This window comes from Rhinatrema bivittatum, chromosome 12, assembly GCF_901001135.1.
Source record: "Rhinatrema bivittatum chromosome 12, aRhiBiv1.1, whole genome shotgun sequence".
Classification (NCBI taxonomy): Eukaryota; Metazoa; Chordata; class Amphibia; order Gymnophiona; family Rhinatrematidae; genus Rhinatrema; species Rhinatrema bivittatum.
In genome coordinates, this window is record NC_042626.1 from 13,401,481 (window position 1) to 13,420,686 (window position 19,206).

The following is a 19,206-nucleotide window of genomic DNA, read 5'->3' on the forward strand; positions in this document are numbered from 1 at the left end:
CAGGCCGGTTAGCCTCACATTGGTGGTGGGAAAACTAATGGAGATGCTACTGAAGGAAAGGATAGTGAACTTTCTATAAACGGGTGGGTTGCTGGTCCTGAGGTAACATGGATTCACCAGGAGAAGGTCCATCAGACAAATCCTAATAGATTTTTATGATTGGATAACTAGAGAATTGGATCGAGGAAGAGCACTTGATGTGATCTACTTGGATTTCAGTAAAGCTTTTGATACAGTCCGGCATAGGAGGCTTGGAATAAAATGAGAAACTTGGGAGTAAGCGCCAAGGTGCTGGCATGGGTTGCAAACTTGTTGACTGATAGGAGACTGCGTCATGGTAAATGGAACTTACTCTGAAGAGAGAACAGTGTTAAGTGTTATGCCTCAGGGATGAGTGTTTGGGACAGATTCTGTTCATAATCTTTGTGATTGACATTGCAGAAGGGATAGAAACTAAAGTTTGTCTATTTGTGGATGATACTAAGATCTGCAACAGAGTGGACATGCCTGAAGGAATAGAGAATGAAAAGTGATTTAAGAAAGCATGAAGAGAAGTTGAAGAGTTGGCAACAGGGATTCAATGCCAAGAAGTGCAGAGTCATGCATCTGAGGTGCGGTAATACAAAAGAGCTGAATGTGATGGAGGAAGAAAGACTGTGCACCAAGAGAAGAGGGGTCTTGGGGTGATAGTCTCTGGCGATCTGAAGGCAGCAAAGCAATGTGACAAGGCAATAGCTAAAGCCAGAAGAATAGAGAGAGGAATAACCAGTAAGAAAAAGGTAATGATACCCTTTATACAGGTCATTGATGAGGCTTCACCTGGAGTATTGTGTTCAGTTCTGGAGACATATCTCAAAAGGGATAGAGCCAGGATGAAGGTGGTCCAGAGAAGGGTGACCAAAATAGTGTGGAGTCTTCATTGGAAGACTTATGATGAGAGGCTGAAGGATCTGAATATGTATACCCTGGAAGAGAAAAGGTGCAGGGGAGATATGAAACAGAACTTCAGATACCTGAAAGATTTTAATGATGGACAAACTTCGAACCTTTTTGCATTGGAAAGGACACAGTAGAACTAGTAGTCATGAAATGAAACTCCAGGGAGGACAACTCAGAACCATCATCAGGAAATCTTTCTTCCCCGAGAGTGGTGAATGCCCTTCCAGAGGGAGTGGTGAAAACTAGAACAGTTAATGAATTCAAAAGGGCATGGACAAATACTGCGGATCTCTAAAGGCTTGATGAAAGGGATGGTGTGACATTTCCACATGGGGTTAACCTCTACAGAATAGCAGTTATTAGCATAAGAAAATTGTTGGGCAGACTAGATGGACCATTTGGTCTTTATCTGCCACATTACTATGTTAATATGTAAGAAGGCACAGATCACTTTGCTTAAGGTGGAAGATGCACCAGAGGGTGGCATAATTCAGGTTGAGGAAAAAGCTGAATTGCAAAGTAGTATGTCATGATGTTGGTAGAATTGGAAGCTACGTTGTAAGGTCTAAATCCCATTGTCACTCCTTGTGACCTTGGGCAAGTCACTTTACCCTGCATTGCCTCAGGTACAAAGTTAGATTGTGAGCCCTGTGGGGATAGGGAAATACCTACAGTACCTGAATGTAATCCACTTTGAAGTGCTGAAAAGTGCAATATAAATAAACAGTGTTGCACAGCTAGTGGTGACCACTTCAGTGGCCATATTGTAATTTGAATGGAGGTTGCACTGCTAGGTGCTATTAATGGTAGAGGCTGCACTGCAAGACTTTATCACCCTTTTAGGTGCAGATGCTGCATTACAGAGTTTCAGCCTGCTTGAAGCTGCACTGAAGAATTCTGTTGCTCGGTTGGAGGTGAAAGCTGCATTGTGGGGTTCTGCTCTAAGGCAGAGGCTGCTTTCTGGATTTGAGCACCAGACTATGGAAAGTAGCATGTGCCAACGTTTGGTTTAGGGAGAGCAGAATAAGGCTGTTCACCGGAATCTTCCGTTCGTTAGTATATACCAGCTTTTCAGGATGCTTCCCCTTATTTTATTGTGTGTGTGTTATAGATGTTTCTTAACTTTATCTTGCGCTTGCATCATACTCTGGCATCAGCAAGTTTTCACACATTAGAATGTAGTTGACGGACAGAAAACTAGAGACTTGAGAACTTGCTGTTGAGATGTTTTGCTTTCTTTCTCCCTCTCCCTTTCTTTATTTCTTTCCCACGCCAGTCTGATTCCTATTCTTGTTCTCATCTTTTAATTTCTTTATTACTTTCTTACTCTCCTTCCTGTTTTGATTAATTTCTTCCTCCTTCCTCTTCATCGCCTCCTACTAATTTTCTCTCTTATCCCTCTTTCTCTATTCCTTTTTCTCTCATGTTGCTATCATGTAGCTATTTCTCTTGATTCCTCTATTGGATTCTTTTTCTTCTTACAGTATATAATGGATTTCCTGATCGTTCCCCAGGCCAGATGGATGGGTTTTTCTCCCCTTCCAGCAGATGGAGATGGAGAACAAAAGCTTTACTATACTCTTGGTACTTAAGTTACTGTGCCATTTGCAGGCTCTCAATAAATCTGTAACCAAGCAAAATTAAACCCACTCCTTACTAAGAGCAGGGGAACTACATAACACACTAAAGCTCTGAATTTAAACTTGAAACCCCTTCCTTTCAGAGTGACAACAGCTGTGTGTGTGTGTATACACTCATAGGTAGGTAGGACTGGTCTGGTAGGACTCCAGGAAAGAAAATTAGCAGGTAAGAGCAAATTTTTCATTTACAATTAAAAAATAATTTACTAATGTGTTGAGTCTTCTCCAAGGTGTTCTTAAAAATCAGTTGTTTTCCCTTTACTGTGATGTCTTCCCCTTTAGTACTTTTTCTACCTCCATTTGCCTTTCTCTCACTATTACTCTCCTCCTTTTTCTCTGCTTTTGTTTCTCTTCTCCCTCGCCCCCCCTCAGTTTCTTTACATTTTTAATAGTTGGTTTCTCATCCACGGCCCTTGCCTCTTCTAGATTGAGTTGCTGGATTTCAAAGGAGAGGATCTGTTTGAGGATGGTGGCATCATCAGGAGGATCAAGCGGAAAGGAGAGGGATACTCCAATCCCAATGAGGGAGCAACTGTGGAAAGTGAGTTTTGAGAATCTTGGCCTGCTGAGTTACAGAGTTGAAGAAAATAGTTTTCTGAGTAAAATTAGCTGGCAGGCCTGATGATGCTATGCAATTTTGCAGTATAATAATCGGAATTTTACAGTGTGTGGTGGTGAAAGGGATTTACATTCCTTACTGATAACAGGCTTCCTTGAGCAGGGAGAGGCCTGTTGTAGATCCCAAGGACACTTTCCCTCTGCTCCATCTCTAACCTTTCTCTTTTGTCACGCCATCCTTTTTCTCTCTCGCTCACTCTTTTAACATAGCTGTCAACTTGCATTGGTTTTTGCCATGTGATTGCCTGGTTTTCCATCAAATCACATGATCAGATGAGCAACCTGGTTGGCTACACATGGCCTGAGCTGAACTGCGGGAAAATGTCTGAACTTAAGTGTGGGTCACAGAGTTCCCAGAATCTACTTACCAAGTTTGGATATGAAGAGGAGGTTGGACAGTATGTATTAGGTTTCTTACCCCCTCTCAATTTTTATTGTGGCATGATGCATAAATAAGCATTTACCAACTGGTATTTTGTGGTATCCTGAAGAGAGAGTCTCCTAGGACAAGCAGGATGGTAGTCCTCACACGTGGTTGATGACAGGTGGAACCAGGCCCAGAAAACTTATGTCAAAGTTTCTAGAAACTTCGACTGTCCACGCAGGGTCCCTCTTCAGTCTCTCTCTTTTTCCGTGACACTGAAGCCTCACGACCATGGAGCTCGTGCTCTTTTTTTTCTGTAGAAAACTGTTTTCCTCCCTTCTTGAGTCCCATCGGGTCCCTCTGCGTGTCAGGGTTAGTGGTCGGCAGTAAGTCTTTCATTCTTCGCGGTCGATTACTGAAGGTGCTTCTTCTCAGTAACTGCTGGAAATCAAGTGCAGCGCTCTTTTTTTTTTTTCCAATGGCGTCAACTGGCTTCAGCCATTGACCTCAGTGCCCCAGGACTATGTCCATCACAGATCCCCATGAGGTCTGCGTTTTATGGCTGGGGGGCGTCGCATGATGTCCGGGGCTGCGAGTTTTGTGCCTAGATGACTCCTAAAGGCTGTCGTGCGTTGTTTGATAAAAGTTGTTTGGCGCCAAAAAATCGGAACCCTTGAGTTCAGCATCGGGTGCATCGAAACCAAAAGGAGCTGGGTGTGGAGGCCCATCCCATCTCCCTCAGCTCTGGGGAAAGACCGGGCTGAGCATCGGGGGAAATCAAGAAAATATCACCATTGATCCTTGTTGACGCATGTTTCCGACTACAGGAAGGCACCGGCACAGAAGCAGTCCCGGGCCAAGGAAGGCATCGCCTTCCATGGCGACCAAGGGGCCACGGTGATCCACACTGATTCCAGTGGAAGGCCTTCTCCTCAAGCTGTACTGTGCACGTCAGCATTCAAGGAGGAGTTGGAGAGATGTGTGCAGCTGTTGGTTGGCTAGACCCGGCAGGGCATCGAGCCACCGGGACCACCAGCGGAGCTCACTCCATCAGTGCTTGCGTCCTTGTTGGTGCGGCTGGACCTGCTGCTTAGTGTGTTGCCTATGCAGCCTGCCCCATTGCCCAGGACCCCCTGGTTAACGCAGGGGGCATTGATGCGGCCTGCACCAGTGGCTATCCTCCGATGAGGATAGGCCATCGGGGTCGATGGCGCCACTTCCGTGCAAGACATCCCAGCCAGGGTTAGCCCTCCCTGGTCCTTCAGGATTGATACCGTCTCTGCTGTCGATTCCCTCTGTACTCCCGGTGCCCACAGGGCCTTCGGTACTAGTGCACCCTCTAGTTCCAACTGTGCTTTATGTACCTGCATCGGTGCCTTTGATGCCGCTGAGACCGTCAGGGTCTCAGCATAAAAGATCACTGGGGGCTGCTCCTCTGGTGTTCCAGGGCACACAGAGTGAGGAAGATACCTCCTATCACCTTTGGGAGAGTGAGGCGTCCCCGTCCTAGATGGAGGACTCTGAGACTTGCCCTCCAAGCCATCTCCTCCTGAGGAGAGGTGTAAGTTTGCACCAGAGGACCTAACTGTTGCTGGATTCGTGAGGGCCATGGCAGAGTCCGTGCCTTTTCAGCTTCTGACCGAGCAGGATTCCAGGCATAAAATTCTGGAAGTCTTGCAGTTTGTGAACACTCCAAAAGAGGTGGTCTCAGTATCAAGGCACAACATCTTTAAAGATTTGGTCATCCGGTTATGGGAGCACCCCATTTCCATCCCACCAGTAAACCGAAAGACTGATGTGGTCTATCTGGTGCAGCCCACCACGGGATTTGAACGCCGCTAACTTCCACACCAGTCCATATTGGTGGAATCCGCTTTAAAGAAAGCAAAGAGACTGTGGACTCGCGCTTCGGCCCCTCCAGGTTGTGAGCACAGGGCCCTGGATGCTGTGGGAAGGAGAGTCTTCCAGGGGTCCATGTTGGCAGCCCGGATTGCACGTTATCAGCTCTATATGAGCCAATAATCCAGAAACCCGTGGAAACAAGTTCAGGATCCGGTGGAGCAGCTCCCACAGCAATTTCAGGAGGATTCCCTGAAGGTGATCCAACAAGGCCTGGAGTGTGACAAAGATGAGGTCCGTTTGGCTTATGATGTGTTTGAAACATCAGCGAGGGTAGCAGCAGCAGGCATTGGAGCTTGACGCATGGCCTGGCTTTGGGCCTTGGACCTCCGGCCTGATATACAAGACCATCTGGCGGACCTGCCCTGTACCAGGGAGAATCTCTTTGGAGATAAAATTAAGGAAGCAGTAGCACCTGAAGGACTACCATGAAATCCTTCAGCAGCTATCTGCCAGCACCTCTGACCCTCAGTCCTTTGGCAAAAAGCCATCATGGCAAACCTCAGACGCCCCTTTTACAGACCCTGGAAGTATTCGCCGGCTGCTTAGGCTACTTTCCTATAACATGTCGCCCCCCCCCCCCCCATTGAATTACTTACAGATCTAGAAGTTGATCAAAGGACCATGATAGTCCTAGGAGATTTCAATCTACAAGAAGATAAGCTACCCTATATTATTCATGTGAAATATTAGTTGATGCAATGGTTGCCTTAAGCTGGGAACGGATTATCCAAGGTCCAACATAATGTAGACATACATTAGACTTAATGTTTCTTAATACCTGTATGAAGTCTGATTACAAAAAAACTAGGTTTATATCAGTATCCTGGTCTAATCACAAACTGATCATGACCAATATACAGCTATTAACGTCACCAGACCTGCTGGTGAGCCAAGTGATGTCACGCTGACGTCCCATTGATATTGTGAAACTAAAAGAGTGATTACCTAATCTACTTAAATTTAAAATATGAATTGATCTTTGATTTAATTGAAGATTGGGATGAGATCAGCCTAGAAGTAGCAAACAAACTCTCAACCTATTACTCCTTTAAGACAGATAACAAAAAGTCAAAGTAGTTCTCACAAGACCTTAAAAAAAATTGACAATGTGAGCACAAATGGCATAGAACAAAATCTGCAGCTAATCTTGAAAAATATAGAAAACAACTTAGCGTATAGAAACAAAAGTTGACACTAACAAGAAATCTTTTTCCTAAAAGAATACATGAAACTGGATTCAATAAAAAAAATTCTTATTTAAAAGTTTTTATATACCGCAAAATAGGACAGTAGACTGAGCAGTTTACAATAAAACATTCATAGTTAAAAGACAAACCAAGCAGTCATAAAAATACATCACATTTACAGTACTTCGTAATTCATCCATATATATATATATATCTGTTTGGAAATAATATAGTGAACAATTTCATACTAGGAATAGGTTTTAGTGATTAATGAATATTGTAAGCAGCAGTGTACAGCTGGGTTTTCAGTGCTTTCTTAAATTCTTTGGTATTTGCGATTAGATGGATTTGTTCAGGGAGAGAGTTCCATAGGATTGGACCTGTGACGGAGAAGGACCGCTTTCGAGTCAACGCCAAGCTTCTCTTAAGTAAAACATCTTACAAATTCTTCTTGGAATGATGCAGCAAGTGAATGTCCGTCACAGATTGGCAGTAACACATTTGCCACATACTTCAAAGGAAAGGTAGAAAATGTAATAAATTTACTGCTATATGTGATAGACTGATCACCCCAACTAACCCTGCAATCTTGTGCTGGGATACATTCTCAATAGTATCATCCATAGGAGTTCAATGTATTCTGAAGAAATTGAACCCAGCCTACTGTTCTCTTAATGCCATTCAGGTTGGCCTGCTAAAATTGATTCAGGTGGACGTTAGTCCTTTTATCACCAAATTGGTGAATTTATCTTTAGAAGAAGGTGGCCTACCTGACTCTCTGAAGAGTCACCATTAGACCAATTTTAAAAAGTTTAACTGTGAATCTTTTAGATCCAACTAATTATAGACCACCCTACCTTTTTTTTGGCCAAAATTATAGAAACCGTGATACATAAACAACTTTGATTATCTGGAGCAGCAGTTCTCAACCAGTGTGTCGCCAAGCACCGGCAGGTGTGTCGCGGCTCCCGGTGTTCCACTGCCCCACTTGTGCTTCCCTTCTCCCTAGGGGCGGGGCTGAAGAGTGGAGAGATATGTGCGCCACAGCCGGAGGCCAGGCCGGCGGGGCCGAAGAATGGAGACGCTGCGCGCCACCGCCAGAGGCCAGGCCAGTGGGGCCGTAGAGTAGAGAGACCTGTGCGTCACCGCTGTCGGGGCAGAAGAATGGTGAGATGCTGCGCGCCACCGCCGGCAGCAGAAGAGTAGAGAGACCTGTGCACTGCCAGCGGCGGCTGAAGAGTGGAGAGACCTGTGCACCGCCGGCGGGGCCGAAGAGCAGAGAGACCCTGCGCACCGCCGGAGGCAGCTGGAGAGACGTTGCTCGCTGCTGGAGGTCAGTCCAGCGGTGGCTGAAAAGCGGAGGCCAGGTTTATTGGGCCAAACAATGAGAAGAGGCTCCACGTGAGCTTGTGTGTGTGGTAGAATGGGTGCCTGGGTGCGTGAGTGGCAGCTTTGTGTGAGTGTGTGTGTGGTACAATGGGTGCATGAGTGGCTGTGTGTGTGTGATTGAGAGAGAGAGACTGGTCAGGGAGGTGACTGGTGTGTGTGTGTGTGTGTGTGAGGAAGAGATACTAGTTAAGGAGGTTTCTGGTCTGTGTGAGACAGAGACTGGTTGTGGGCCCTAAGGAAGAGGACTGGGGTAGAGCTTCAGCAGCCACTGCTGCTTCTGGTGAGTGCTATTGGCCTGCAAGGGAAAGGACTAGGAGAGTTGCTGGAGAGAGTAAGTTAAGGTGGCTTTTTAAGTTCATTTTTCTTGAGTGACTGCCATTTTAATTATTGGGTAGTATGTGATGTCTGCTGTTTTGAAATATTTGGACAATTTTTAATGTTTATGAGTTTTTAATTGTTGGATGTTCTGTTCATCAGCTGTTTTGTAACATTTTATTAGTATAGTTTTACAATTATTTCTAAGTGGGTATCTATCTATAGCAGCTTGGCTTGCTCTGTTTTCCTAATAGGAGGTGTATTAGTGTTTAGGGCCTGGTTAAATATTTGTAGTGGTAAATTACTGTCTTTTCATAAGGAGGGGTATTGTGCTCGCCAGTAAAGAGCGTTTGTTTTGCTTTTACTGAGATGTCATCAGATCCAGAATATCTTTTTTTGTATGGTGAGCTGTTCAGGGTAATGCTCTAATTATGCACTGCACCCAATTTTGGGGGACGAGGGGGTTCCTGAGGATGCAGAATGTATATTTACATTTTGCCCCGTGACGGTCACATGTTCAGTGTGGTCATGCATGTGAGAACCATCTGTCAGGTGTGTCCCGGCCAAAAAAAGGTTGAGAACCACTGATCTAGAGGACAACATTTTACTAAATCCAAAACAATATGAACATAAGAAATTGCCATGCTGGGTCAGACCAAGGGTCCATCAAGCCCAGCATCCTGTTTCCAACAGAGGCCAAAACCAGGCCACAAGAACCTGGCAATTACCCAAACACTAAGAAGATCCCATGTTACTGATGCAATTAATAGCAGTGGCTATTCCCTAAGGGGTAGATTTTAAAAGAAGCGCGATCAGCCTACTTTTGCTTGCGCATCAGACTCAAGCAAAAGTACGCTGGATTTTAGTAGATACGCGCGGAGCCGCGCGTATCCACTAAAATCCTGGATCGGCGCGCGCAAGGCTATCGATTTTGTATAGCCTGCGCGCGCCGAGCCGCGCTGCCTCCCCCCGTTCCCTCCAAGGCCGCTCCGAAATCGGAGCGGCCTCGGAGGGAACTTTCCTTTGCCCTCCCCTCACCTTACCCTCCCTTCCCCTACCTAACCCACCCACCCGGCCCTGTCTACACCCCCCCTTACCTTTGTCGGGGGATTTACGCCTCCCGGAGGGAGACGTAAATCCCCGCGCGCCAGCGGGCCTGCTGCGCGCCGGGCCGCGACCTGGGGGCGGGTACGGAGGGCGCGGCCACACCCCCGGGCCGTAGCCACGCCCCCGTACCCGCCCCCAAAACGCTGCCGACACGCCCCCGGAATGCCGCGACGACCGGGCCCGCCCCCCCGACACGCCCCCCTCCGAGAACCCCGGGACTTACGCGAGTCCCGGGGCTCTGCGCGCGCCGGGAGGCCTATGTAAAATAGGCTTCCCGGCGCGCAGGGCCCTGCTCGCGTAAATCCGCCCGGTTTTGGGCGGATTTACGCGAGCAGGGCTCTGAAAATCCGCCCCTAAGTAAACTTGATGGACTTCTCCTCCAAGAACTTATCCAAACCTTTTTTGAACCCAGCTACACTAACTGCACTAACCACATTCTCTGGCAACAAATTCCAGAGCTTTATTGTGCGTTGAGTGAAAAAGAATTTTCTCCGATTAGTCTTAAATGTGCTACTTGCTAACTTCATGGAATGCCCCCTAGTCCTTCTATTATTCGAAAGTGTAAATAACTGAGTCACATCTACTCATTAAAGACCTCTCATGATCTTAAAGAAAAATCACAGCATGGAAACTTTGCTACTTTCTTTGGCCGATAGTATCGTTAGAGGTTTTGGTTGTGGCCAAATTTATATCTTAGTACACCTAGCTATCTCTTAAGCCTTTGACACAGTGGATCATAAAATACTGCTTACATGTTTAAGAGAATGTGGGATCGCAAAGACATTATTTCATTTAGCTCTTGTCTTTCAAATCGAAAAATCTGTTTTAAGAGGCGCACAACTCTAAATGGATGAGCACCCAGATGGGGGTTCCCCAGGGATCAACGGCTCGGCAACATTGTACAATGTGTATTTAGCACCTTTTATGTAAACTTCTTGATAGTTTACAGTTAAATTTTAGAATGTATGCGGATGATATTCAGTTTTCATTTCCAATAAGAAACTCCTTAATTTCAGCTTTGAAGCCATTCAAAAATGGCTTTTCCCACAACAGGTTATCTTTTAGGAATGTGCATTTGTTTCCTCTGATTCAGCGTTATGCATGTACCTCGCCAATTTTTTACCACATGGAGGAAAACGAATAGTAGTATTAAAACTGCATGCATACTATCAGTTTTCACACATGTACTATAAAGTCGCCGAGGTACATGCATACTGCGAATCGGAGGAAATGAATGCACATCCCTATTATTAAACGTAGCTAAAACTGAAATCATCCTTATAGCCAATCACCAAACTGAGTTTGGAAAATCAAGAAATGGTATTTTCATCTGTAGTGCGTGAACTCAGGGTTTGGATTGATGCAAGACTATCAGTGAAAACACATGTAAGCAACTTGATCAAAGCAGGATACTACAAACTTCAAATTCTGAGAAGGTTAAAACCTTTTCTGGAGTTTGATGATTTTCGGTTAGCACTGCAAGCTTTTAGGAGTACCTACTAACATGATTAGACCCTTACAATTATTACAAAACTCGTCAGTGAGAATCTTGATTGGGACATGAAAATATGATCCCACTACTCCAGTTCTAGCCATTGGCTTCCCATTCAGTCCAAAGTGCAACACAGAGTCCTAACATTAATCCAAAAATTAATTTACAATACTGGTTAGGTACTAAGCAGGCCCGGTGCTACCGGGTTTTCAGGTGTGGAGAGCAGTGAATTTTCCATCCTTATTAGTTTTAATTGTTGGGTGTCTGCCATTTTGAAATATTTTATTGTTTGGAAAATGTTTTAAATTTTGCATGAGCTCTTAATTATTGGATATTCTCTTCCTTAGCTCTTGGAAATATTTGTATAAGTATGGTTTTACTAATATGATTTATGTTCCTTGATTTTATTGTTTGATGAATGATTTATGAGGATTGGTGATGTTTCTGTTGCTGCATTTCATACAGAGTCTGGCTTGTTGCAGTTTCCAGTTCTGTTTCTGTTTATAGTCTCCTTATTCTGTATTTGGTGAAGGTGAGTCTGGTGTTCTGCATGCTTAACTGAGGTGGGGTATTCTGTTTAAAAAAAAAAAAAGAGGGGGCAGTACAATTATTGTTACTAAATGACACTTACACATACCTCAGCACTGCTTGCGCTCTGCCAACAAAAGTCTATTAGATATCCAAACAATCCCACAGGTCCTTTTAGGGGAAGTGAGGTAACGTCCCATCTCAGTAGCTGGACCAATACTGTGAAACAGCATGCCTGAGAATTTGTCTGTTAGCAAATGGAAAAGCATTTAAAAAAGAATTAAAAACATGGTTTTTAGACAAGCATTTAAAGAGCTAATTGCGGGATGTTAGTGAGATGTGGATATGAGATCTCCTCAGATTGAGATTTGTCCAGAAGATACTAAGACAAGTCTGGTTTGTACTGAATTTTGTTTTAATTATGTATGTTATTACTGTAAACCGCTACAGTCTATGGAATATGTGGTATATAAACAAGCTTAAATAAATAAGTGCTAGGTGAACTGGCAGAAAATTAGCGAACTGGCGATTTCAAGTGTGCCCGCAAGTATTCTCAAGACAGTATATACATATACTTTAAAAAAAAAAAAACCAAAACCTTGCCTCCAGCTATAAATCCAGGGCGGTTATGCATCCGTGTTATTTTTTTATGCGCTTAAGATATACACGGATATATTTCTAAAATAGAGAATGTATGCGCTTCTTACATTGGAACTTTTCGTGCATACTGAACATATGTTCAACTGTTCAACTGTAAACCAGCATGATGTGATTGTATCATGAATGCCGGTATATAAAAAACCTAAATAAATAAATATGCATGTACTTTTGGTGCAGAACTATCACAGCATACATTTTTCTATCTCAACTTGTGCATGCAAATGCTGCACCACAAGTAGGTTTGAAAGTTAGCTTCCCTATGTGCAATATTTTTCAATGATAGATTTCAGCAGGTCACAGCTGGAAACCGCGCTTTGCATGGAAACCGGTTCACTCAGGTGTTCCACGGGGCTCTGCCCTGTCTGCCACGTTGTTCAATATTTACTTAGAGCTGCTGGGGCAGTTGATTGCCTCATTTGACATTAATTACAGGATTTCAGCAGACGACATCCAGCTTTTTGTTATTATAGAATCTTCTTTGTCTGAAACCATGGTGTGTCTGAGGGCCCATGTTCTCAATATTAACAACCTGCTTTTGCAAACTTGTTTGAAATCTTAATACTGAAGTATGGTGGATCAGCCATGTGATTCCAGTGCTAGCACAGTATATTTTGCAGATTTGATGATGTAGTTGTACTGTTTGATCAGCCGTGGTAAGGCCCCGTGACTGGCCGCACTACCCCTTGAGTGCCTCCGATGCAGATAGGATGCTACTGTGCTGTTCCTGTCCCGGGCCTCCCTAGACGTGCATGGCACATTGTGTCTTAAAGGCCCTACAGCGGGAAACTACAGTGCTTGGGCACACTGAGGACGTCACGCAGCCAAGTACTTAAAGCCCCAGCTGCGCTTCAAGCAGATGCCTCAGCAACCGGTCCTCCTGCCTTATAGTGCATAAGAACATAAGAAATTGCCATGCTGGGTCAGACCAAGGGTCCATCAAGCCCAGCATCCTGTTTCCAACAGAGGCCAAACCAGGCCACAAGAACCTGGCAATTACCCAAACACTAAGAAGATCCCATGCTACTGATGCAATTAATAGCAGTAGCTATTCCCTAAGTAAACTTGATTAATAGCTGTTAATGGTCTTCTCCTCCAAGAACTTATCCAAACCTTTTTGAACCCAGCTACACTAACTGCACTAACTACATCCTCTGGCAACAAATTCCAGAGCTTTATTGTGCGTTGAGTGAAAAAGAATTTTCTCCGATTAGTCTTAAATGTGCTACTTGCTAACTTCATGGAATGCCCCCTAGTCCTATTATCCGAAAGTGTAAATAACTGATTCACATCTACAAGACCTCTCATGATCTTAAAGACCTCTATCATATTCCCCCCTCAGCTGTCTTCTCCAAGCTGAACAGTCCTAACCTCTTTAGTCTTTCCTCATAGGGGAGCTGTTCCATTCCCTTTATCATTTTGGTTGCCCTTCTCTGTACCTTCTCCATTGCAACTATATCTTTTTTGAGATGCGGCAACTAGAATTGTACACAGTGTTCAAGGTGTGGTCTCACCATGGAGCGATATAGAGGCATTATGATATTTTCTGTTTTATTAACCATTCCCTTCCTAATAATTCCTAACATACTGTTTGCTTTTTTGACTGCCGCAGCACACTGAGCCGACGATTTCAATGTATTATCCACTATGATGCCTAGATCTTTTTCCTGGGTGGTAGCTCCTAATATGGAACCTAACATTGTGTAACTACAGCATGGGTAATTTTTCCCTATATGCAACAGCTTGCACTTATCCACATTAAATTTAATTTGCATGGCCCAATCTTCCAGTCTTGCAAGGTCTTCCTGCAATTTATCACAATTCGCTTCTGATTTAATTACTCTGAATAATTTGTATCGTCTGCAAATTTGATAACCTCACTCGTCGTATTCCTTTCCAGATCATTTATAAATATATTGAAAAGCACCGATCCAAATACAGATCCCTGAGGCACTCCACTGTTTACCCTTTTCCACTGAGAAAATTGACCATTTAATCCTACTCTGTTTCCTGTCTTTTAACCAGTTTGCAATCCACGAAAGGACATCGCCACCTATCCCATGACTTTTTAGTTTTCTTAGAAGCCTCTCATGAGGGACTTTGTCAAACGCCTTCAAAAAATCCAAATACACCACATCTACTGGTTCACCTTTATCCACATGTTTATTAACCCCTTCAAAAAAATGAAGCAGATTTGTTAGGCAAGACTTTTGGGTAAATCCATGCTGGCTGTGTCCCATTAAACCATATCTTTCTATATGCTCTGATTTTGTTTAGAATAGTTTCCACGTTTTTCCCGACACTGAAGTCAGGCTCACCAGTCTATAGTTTCCCAGATCACCCCTTCTTTAAATGTAGGCAGGACCTTCATTTCCACTTCTTCTTGCTCTTTATTTTTCCCAGGAATTTATCAGGGTTTATTAATGCAAGAACAAAAACAGGAGAAAATCAGATGAAAAAAATTCATTATTTTTCCAGGTAAATATCGGAGTTTATTTTGCTGGACAGAAGTCAGGGTAATAAAACAATATTAAGCAGATGCTCCCATCCACCTGCTCGGCAGCATCCCTGTCTCTGCCCTAATCCCCTGCTTAGCGTGTCCTTCTCTTCTCCCCATCCCCAGCAACAGCATCCAGGCTTCTCCCTCCTTCAGCAGCTTCCTGAGGCTACCATGCTCTGCTTTAGTGCAGGGCCGGAGACCCTTTTGGGAAGTGCTTCTGGTGAACAGGGCCTACTTCAAATGCATTTGAGGAACCAGACAGCAGACACTTTGGCTGCTTGTTGGGTAAGGAGGCGGCACTGGAGGGTGATTGCTTTCATGGGTGGGGGGTGGGACTTGAAGCATAGCATGGGCGGCACTGGAGGGTGATCGCTTTCATGGGTGGGGGGTGGGACTTGAAACACATCATGCGCTCTGGTCCAAGTTTAGGCTATTGCAGTATGTAAAAGGCATTTCAGATCAGAAGGATTTTTGCACAGTTGTGCAAGCCTAGGGCTTCAGTATTCTTAATTACTGCAGTATGCTCTTCGTTGGGCTTCCACTTTGCGCGTGCTGTAATTTTTGCTTTACTCTACATCAGGAAGCTAGGATTAGCACAGGTGGGTGAAGAGGCAAAGAGGGTTTCAGTGTAAGTGCTAGTGAGGAGAGGAGGGGTGAAATTTAATGAGGGGTTGTGGGTGGGAAGCAATGTTCCCTCAGATTTTCATAAGACTACATGGGTAAACATTTTTTGTGCAACTTTTTATAAGCCAAGTTAAAATGTGTGCACTTGAGCCAGTATTAATGCATATATCAGGATTTCTTGTGCGTGCTACGTTTTGCTGTGTGCACAGAGTTCATGAACTGTGTGAACGCACACAGCTTTAGAGGGAACCGTAGGAGGTGTGTACGTGGAATAAGGTGGTGTAAGGGGTTGTGGGAGGCAGGGGATGGTACAGGGTATGTGGAATAAGGGAGGGGATCAGAGCAGGTATGGAGTGAGAAAAGGGATCTTTCAGAGGAAGAGTGAGTAGATTTGTCCTTCCATTTCTTGACCCAGAATCCTGCCTTCTTTCTCCCCCCATCAGCCCCCTTCTGTCTGCTCCCAATTCCCCCTCTCCTTATTCCCTCCATCTTCTATCCCCTACCCCTCCCTCTGAAATCCCTTCTCCAACTGTATCCAAGATCCTCTAGAAATGCAGGGCGGCAACAGTGGGTGTTGGGGGGATGAGTGAGTGAGGGGCTCAGTGGTGCTATGGAGTGCGAGTGAGGGAATTGGGAGCAGGTGAAAGATTGAGAGGATCAAGGAGTTGTAGGGTATGAATGAAATGTGGAGAGGTGCATGTGGAGAGACAGAGTGAGAGGATCGAAGGAGTTGTGGAGTGTGACTGAGGGGGGGCGTGTGAGCAAGAAGATTGATGTTGGGTTGGAGGTAGTGGTATGAATGGATCATCCATTCTCCTGATCCAGAATCTCCCCCTTTCTCCTCCCTAGTGTTTCTATCCTCCTCCATCCCATCTTACCTGAGATCCCTTCTCCACTCTGAGATCCCCTCTCCCTCTCCCTCTCACCATATCCCTTCCACTGCATCTTCCCCAGCACCAGTCACTAATGTCCCTTTTCCTCTAATAAAGAACCAAAAACTGGACACACAAATGTCAGAAAACCAATTTATTTTTGTACAGTAAAAACATGTTTTCCTTTTAATATGCAAATCTGCCACATAATTATCCCACAGAATCTTGAAAAATCTGCTTCAGGAAACCAGAGGCACTAGTAATAGTTAATATTTCCATACGAGAGTGCTAAACACTCAAGTTTTACAAGCATATTATTTGTGCATACAACGCCTTGCTGCAATAGGAGTAAAGTATGCATACTGAAAATGTGTGCACAACTGCAGGTTAACCTGCTTGCTCTACTGCTTTATTATATTGAGTCCTCAGCTCTAATCTGTATAAAAGCTGGATAATTGCTTCTCATGTAGTACTCGGAGCAAATGACAGAAAGGATAATATAAGCCATGACCAGAGTAGCGTTCATACCTGCTATTGATCAGCCTTAGGTGACTGGTTGATAGGGTTGCCACCTCTCCCCAGGTCAGTCGAACAGGCTGATCCAGTTGTAGTTTTGCCTCACTGCATATATAGATTTGTAGTGCTGAATTTTCCCATTTATTTCCCAAGGAAAACCAGAGCTAAAATTTCATGCATGTAATGGGGCAAAAGTAGAACCGAATCAGCTGTTTGCTTGACCTGGAAATGAGGTGGTAGCCCTACCGATTGAGTCCTAGTTCTCTTAAACTCCTGTTCTTCTATATGTTTAGCTTCTATTTCTCTGGAGAGTGTGGGGGAGGATGATATTCTAATGGGAAACAGCTACACATCCCAGAATGCAGTATAAGAGGGGATTAAGAAAACTGCCTGGCTGAGCCTGTACAGGTTGACCCTGAGTCAGGTGGAGACACCAAACCAGGTGATCAGAGGCAATCTGTTGAAACCAAGCTGTCCTGTTGAGAATAAGAAGCTCTTCCTGCTGGCCATTTCTGCTCCAGTTCATCCCTTCTGGAAGTAGTACAGCACGAGCACCCAGTCTGCACCTTAGCATTTCACAGGGTGACTCCCAGGATTTGCTGAGTGACACTTAACCTCCTGTCAAGACAATGCAGTCCTTGATTTTGCTGCCCAAGCTGAGGTAGCATTCTGTCTGTCTGTCTTCCCAGCAGCGAGAGGGCTGTGGATTCCTGCATTCCACTTTTGTTTCCGCCCTTTTATTATAATCAGAGTACAAATTGCTGTCAGCACATTGAGTTCATGTGCCAGCCACAGTTAGAACAGAGTGTTCTGTGCTCTTCCAAGAAAAACCCCAACGATCTCGCCTTAGGCACACGGAGAATAATGAGAAAGCAGTGCTGTCTCTGAGGAGATGCTCCATGGGGCTGGCTGACTGCAGCGTCTCGCCCTACATTGATCCAAGTGAAACCTTATCCTCTGGATTTACTTTTAAGCTGAAAAGAGCTCTCGTTCTTTGGGAAAAACAGCAGCGTGTTTTTTGGTTTTTTTTTTTCAATGTACTTTGTGTCATTAGAGCTATCCAGCCGACTTGGAACTGGTCTCTTTATAACACATGAGGTTTGCAACCCCCTTCCCACTGCTTATAAAAGGATGTGAAGTTTTTATAATGCTGAATCCTTGCTTTTTTAAGCCTACCCTGTTGTGATTTTACAGCACTTAACATTGTTAAGGGGTGCATTTGAACCCCCAGGAATGTCAACTTTGCTTTGGAATAAACAGGACTGTAATCCGAAGTACTTACTGTCGAAGCAGCTTCCAAAATAACTGTTCCTAGTGCATCTGAGCACTCTGGAGGAAATATTGCCTTGGCAGTATATCAGTATACAGAGTCCTGTATTGACAGCTATTGGAACCAGTTTTCATTGTGTGCTAATGAGGTCCTGGGAAACGTCCTTTGCACGCTAGGCCACAGGCCTCACAAGTAACGCCTTCTAAACAAGGTTCTGGAGAATCAAATCATTAGACCCTGAAATGACTGGGGATGCACTTACCCTGCCTAATACAAATAATGAAATCAAATTGCCTGGGGAAATTTGAACTCTGGGGTCCACGTTCAAAGCAGTTTAGCTAGAAAACTCACAAATTATCCAGCTAAATGGCAACCTTTTGAATATTGGGGCCATTCTCTGGCTGAAATCTAGCTGGCTAAAAAAACAGGTGGTATGGGGCAGGCCTAAGATAGGCTAACATGGCTGACTTTCGGATAACTTTAATCAGGGTTAGTCAATGGAATACTTATCCTACTGAATATCTGGGACAAGTTAGCCAGCTAATTTGAACACTCTCCGGCTTACTGATTATGGACCGCTCTGTGTTTCATCTATAGAGACTAAGCCATTTATTGTAATGACTTCTCCTTTGGAAGTTTTCTACAGTGGGCAGTTTGTGACAATCTCCTAAAAAGGGCAAATTTTAGAACCAGGAGCAAAAATGCTAAGGTTCTCCTGCAGAAGGATGCAGCTGCACCCCCTTTTCACATGCAAGGCTTAGCCTGAAGACCTGCATCCAAGACTGTTTTACCACCACTACTACTACTACTGTCAGTAGGGTTAGAGAGCAAGTTCAGGCTCCCCCTTACAAACAGTATCCTTCTAGACTAGGGCAGAAGAGTTGTAATTATTCTACCATCAGCACGCTTATACTATTCCCAACAGCGACTCCTGCTGGTTGAAGCTTGGAAAAGAAGAGCTGTGAGCTACTCTGTAACCAGTACTCAAACATTATGGTGATTTCTGCTACAAGAAACCGGAACTCTGGAGAAAAATGACCTAAAGATTATTATGACTGATTAGGCTTTTAAAACGTATAATGGATAATGTTGGATTTAACTTTTAGCCATGAAAACTGAGCTTCTCTTAAGTTGAACTGGTAGCTACAGGAATATTCTAATGCCACCTTCACCAATGATTGCATATCCTTGATCCAAGTATTTAACATGCCTGTGCTCAAACAGAGATTGTATGCTCAGGACCACTGCAAGGGTATTAGATGCCCGAGGTGAAACTTCAGCCATGT

The 19,206-nt window shown here is 44.3% G+C and overlaps 1 protein-coding gene across 4 annotated transcripts in view; it reads left to right on the forward strand.

Annotated features, from left to right (window-relative positions):
• Positions 1-19,206, forward strand: part of FKBP5 (FKBP prolyl isomerase 5) — an 86,513-nt gene that overhangs the window by 49,991 nt on the left and 17,316 nt on the right. For all 4 annotated transcript variants that reach the window (XM_029573429.1, XM_029573428.1, XM_029573431.1 and 1 more), the window contains one exon: positions 3,006-3,120. In XM_029573429.1, coding sequence (XP_029429289.1) covers positions 3,006-3,120 — 115 coding nt within the window. The remainder of the gene's footprint in view (positions 1-3,005; positions 3,121-19,206) is intronic.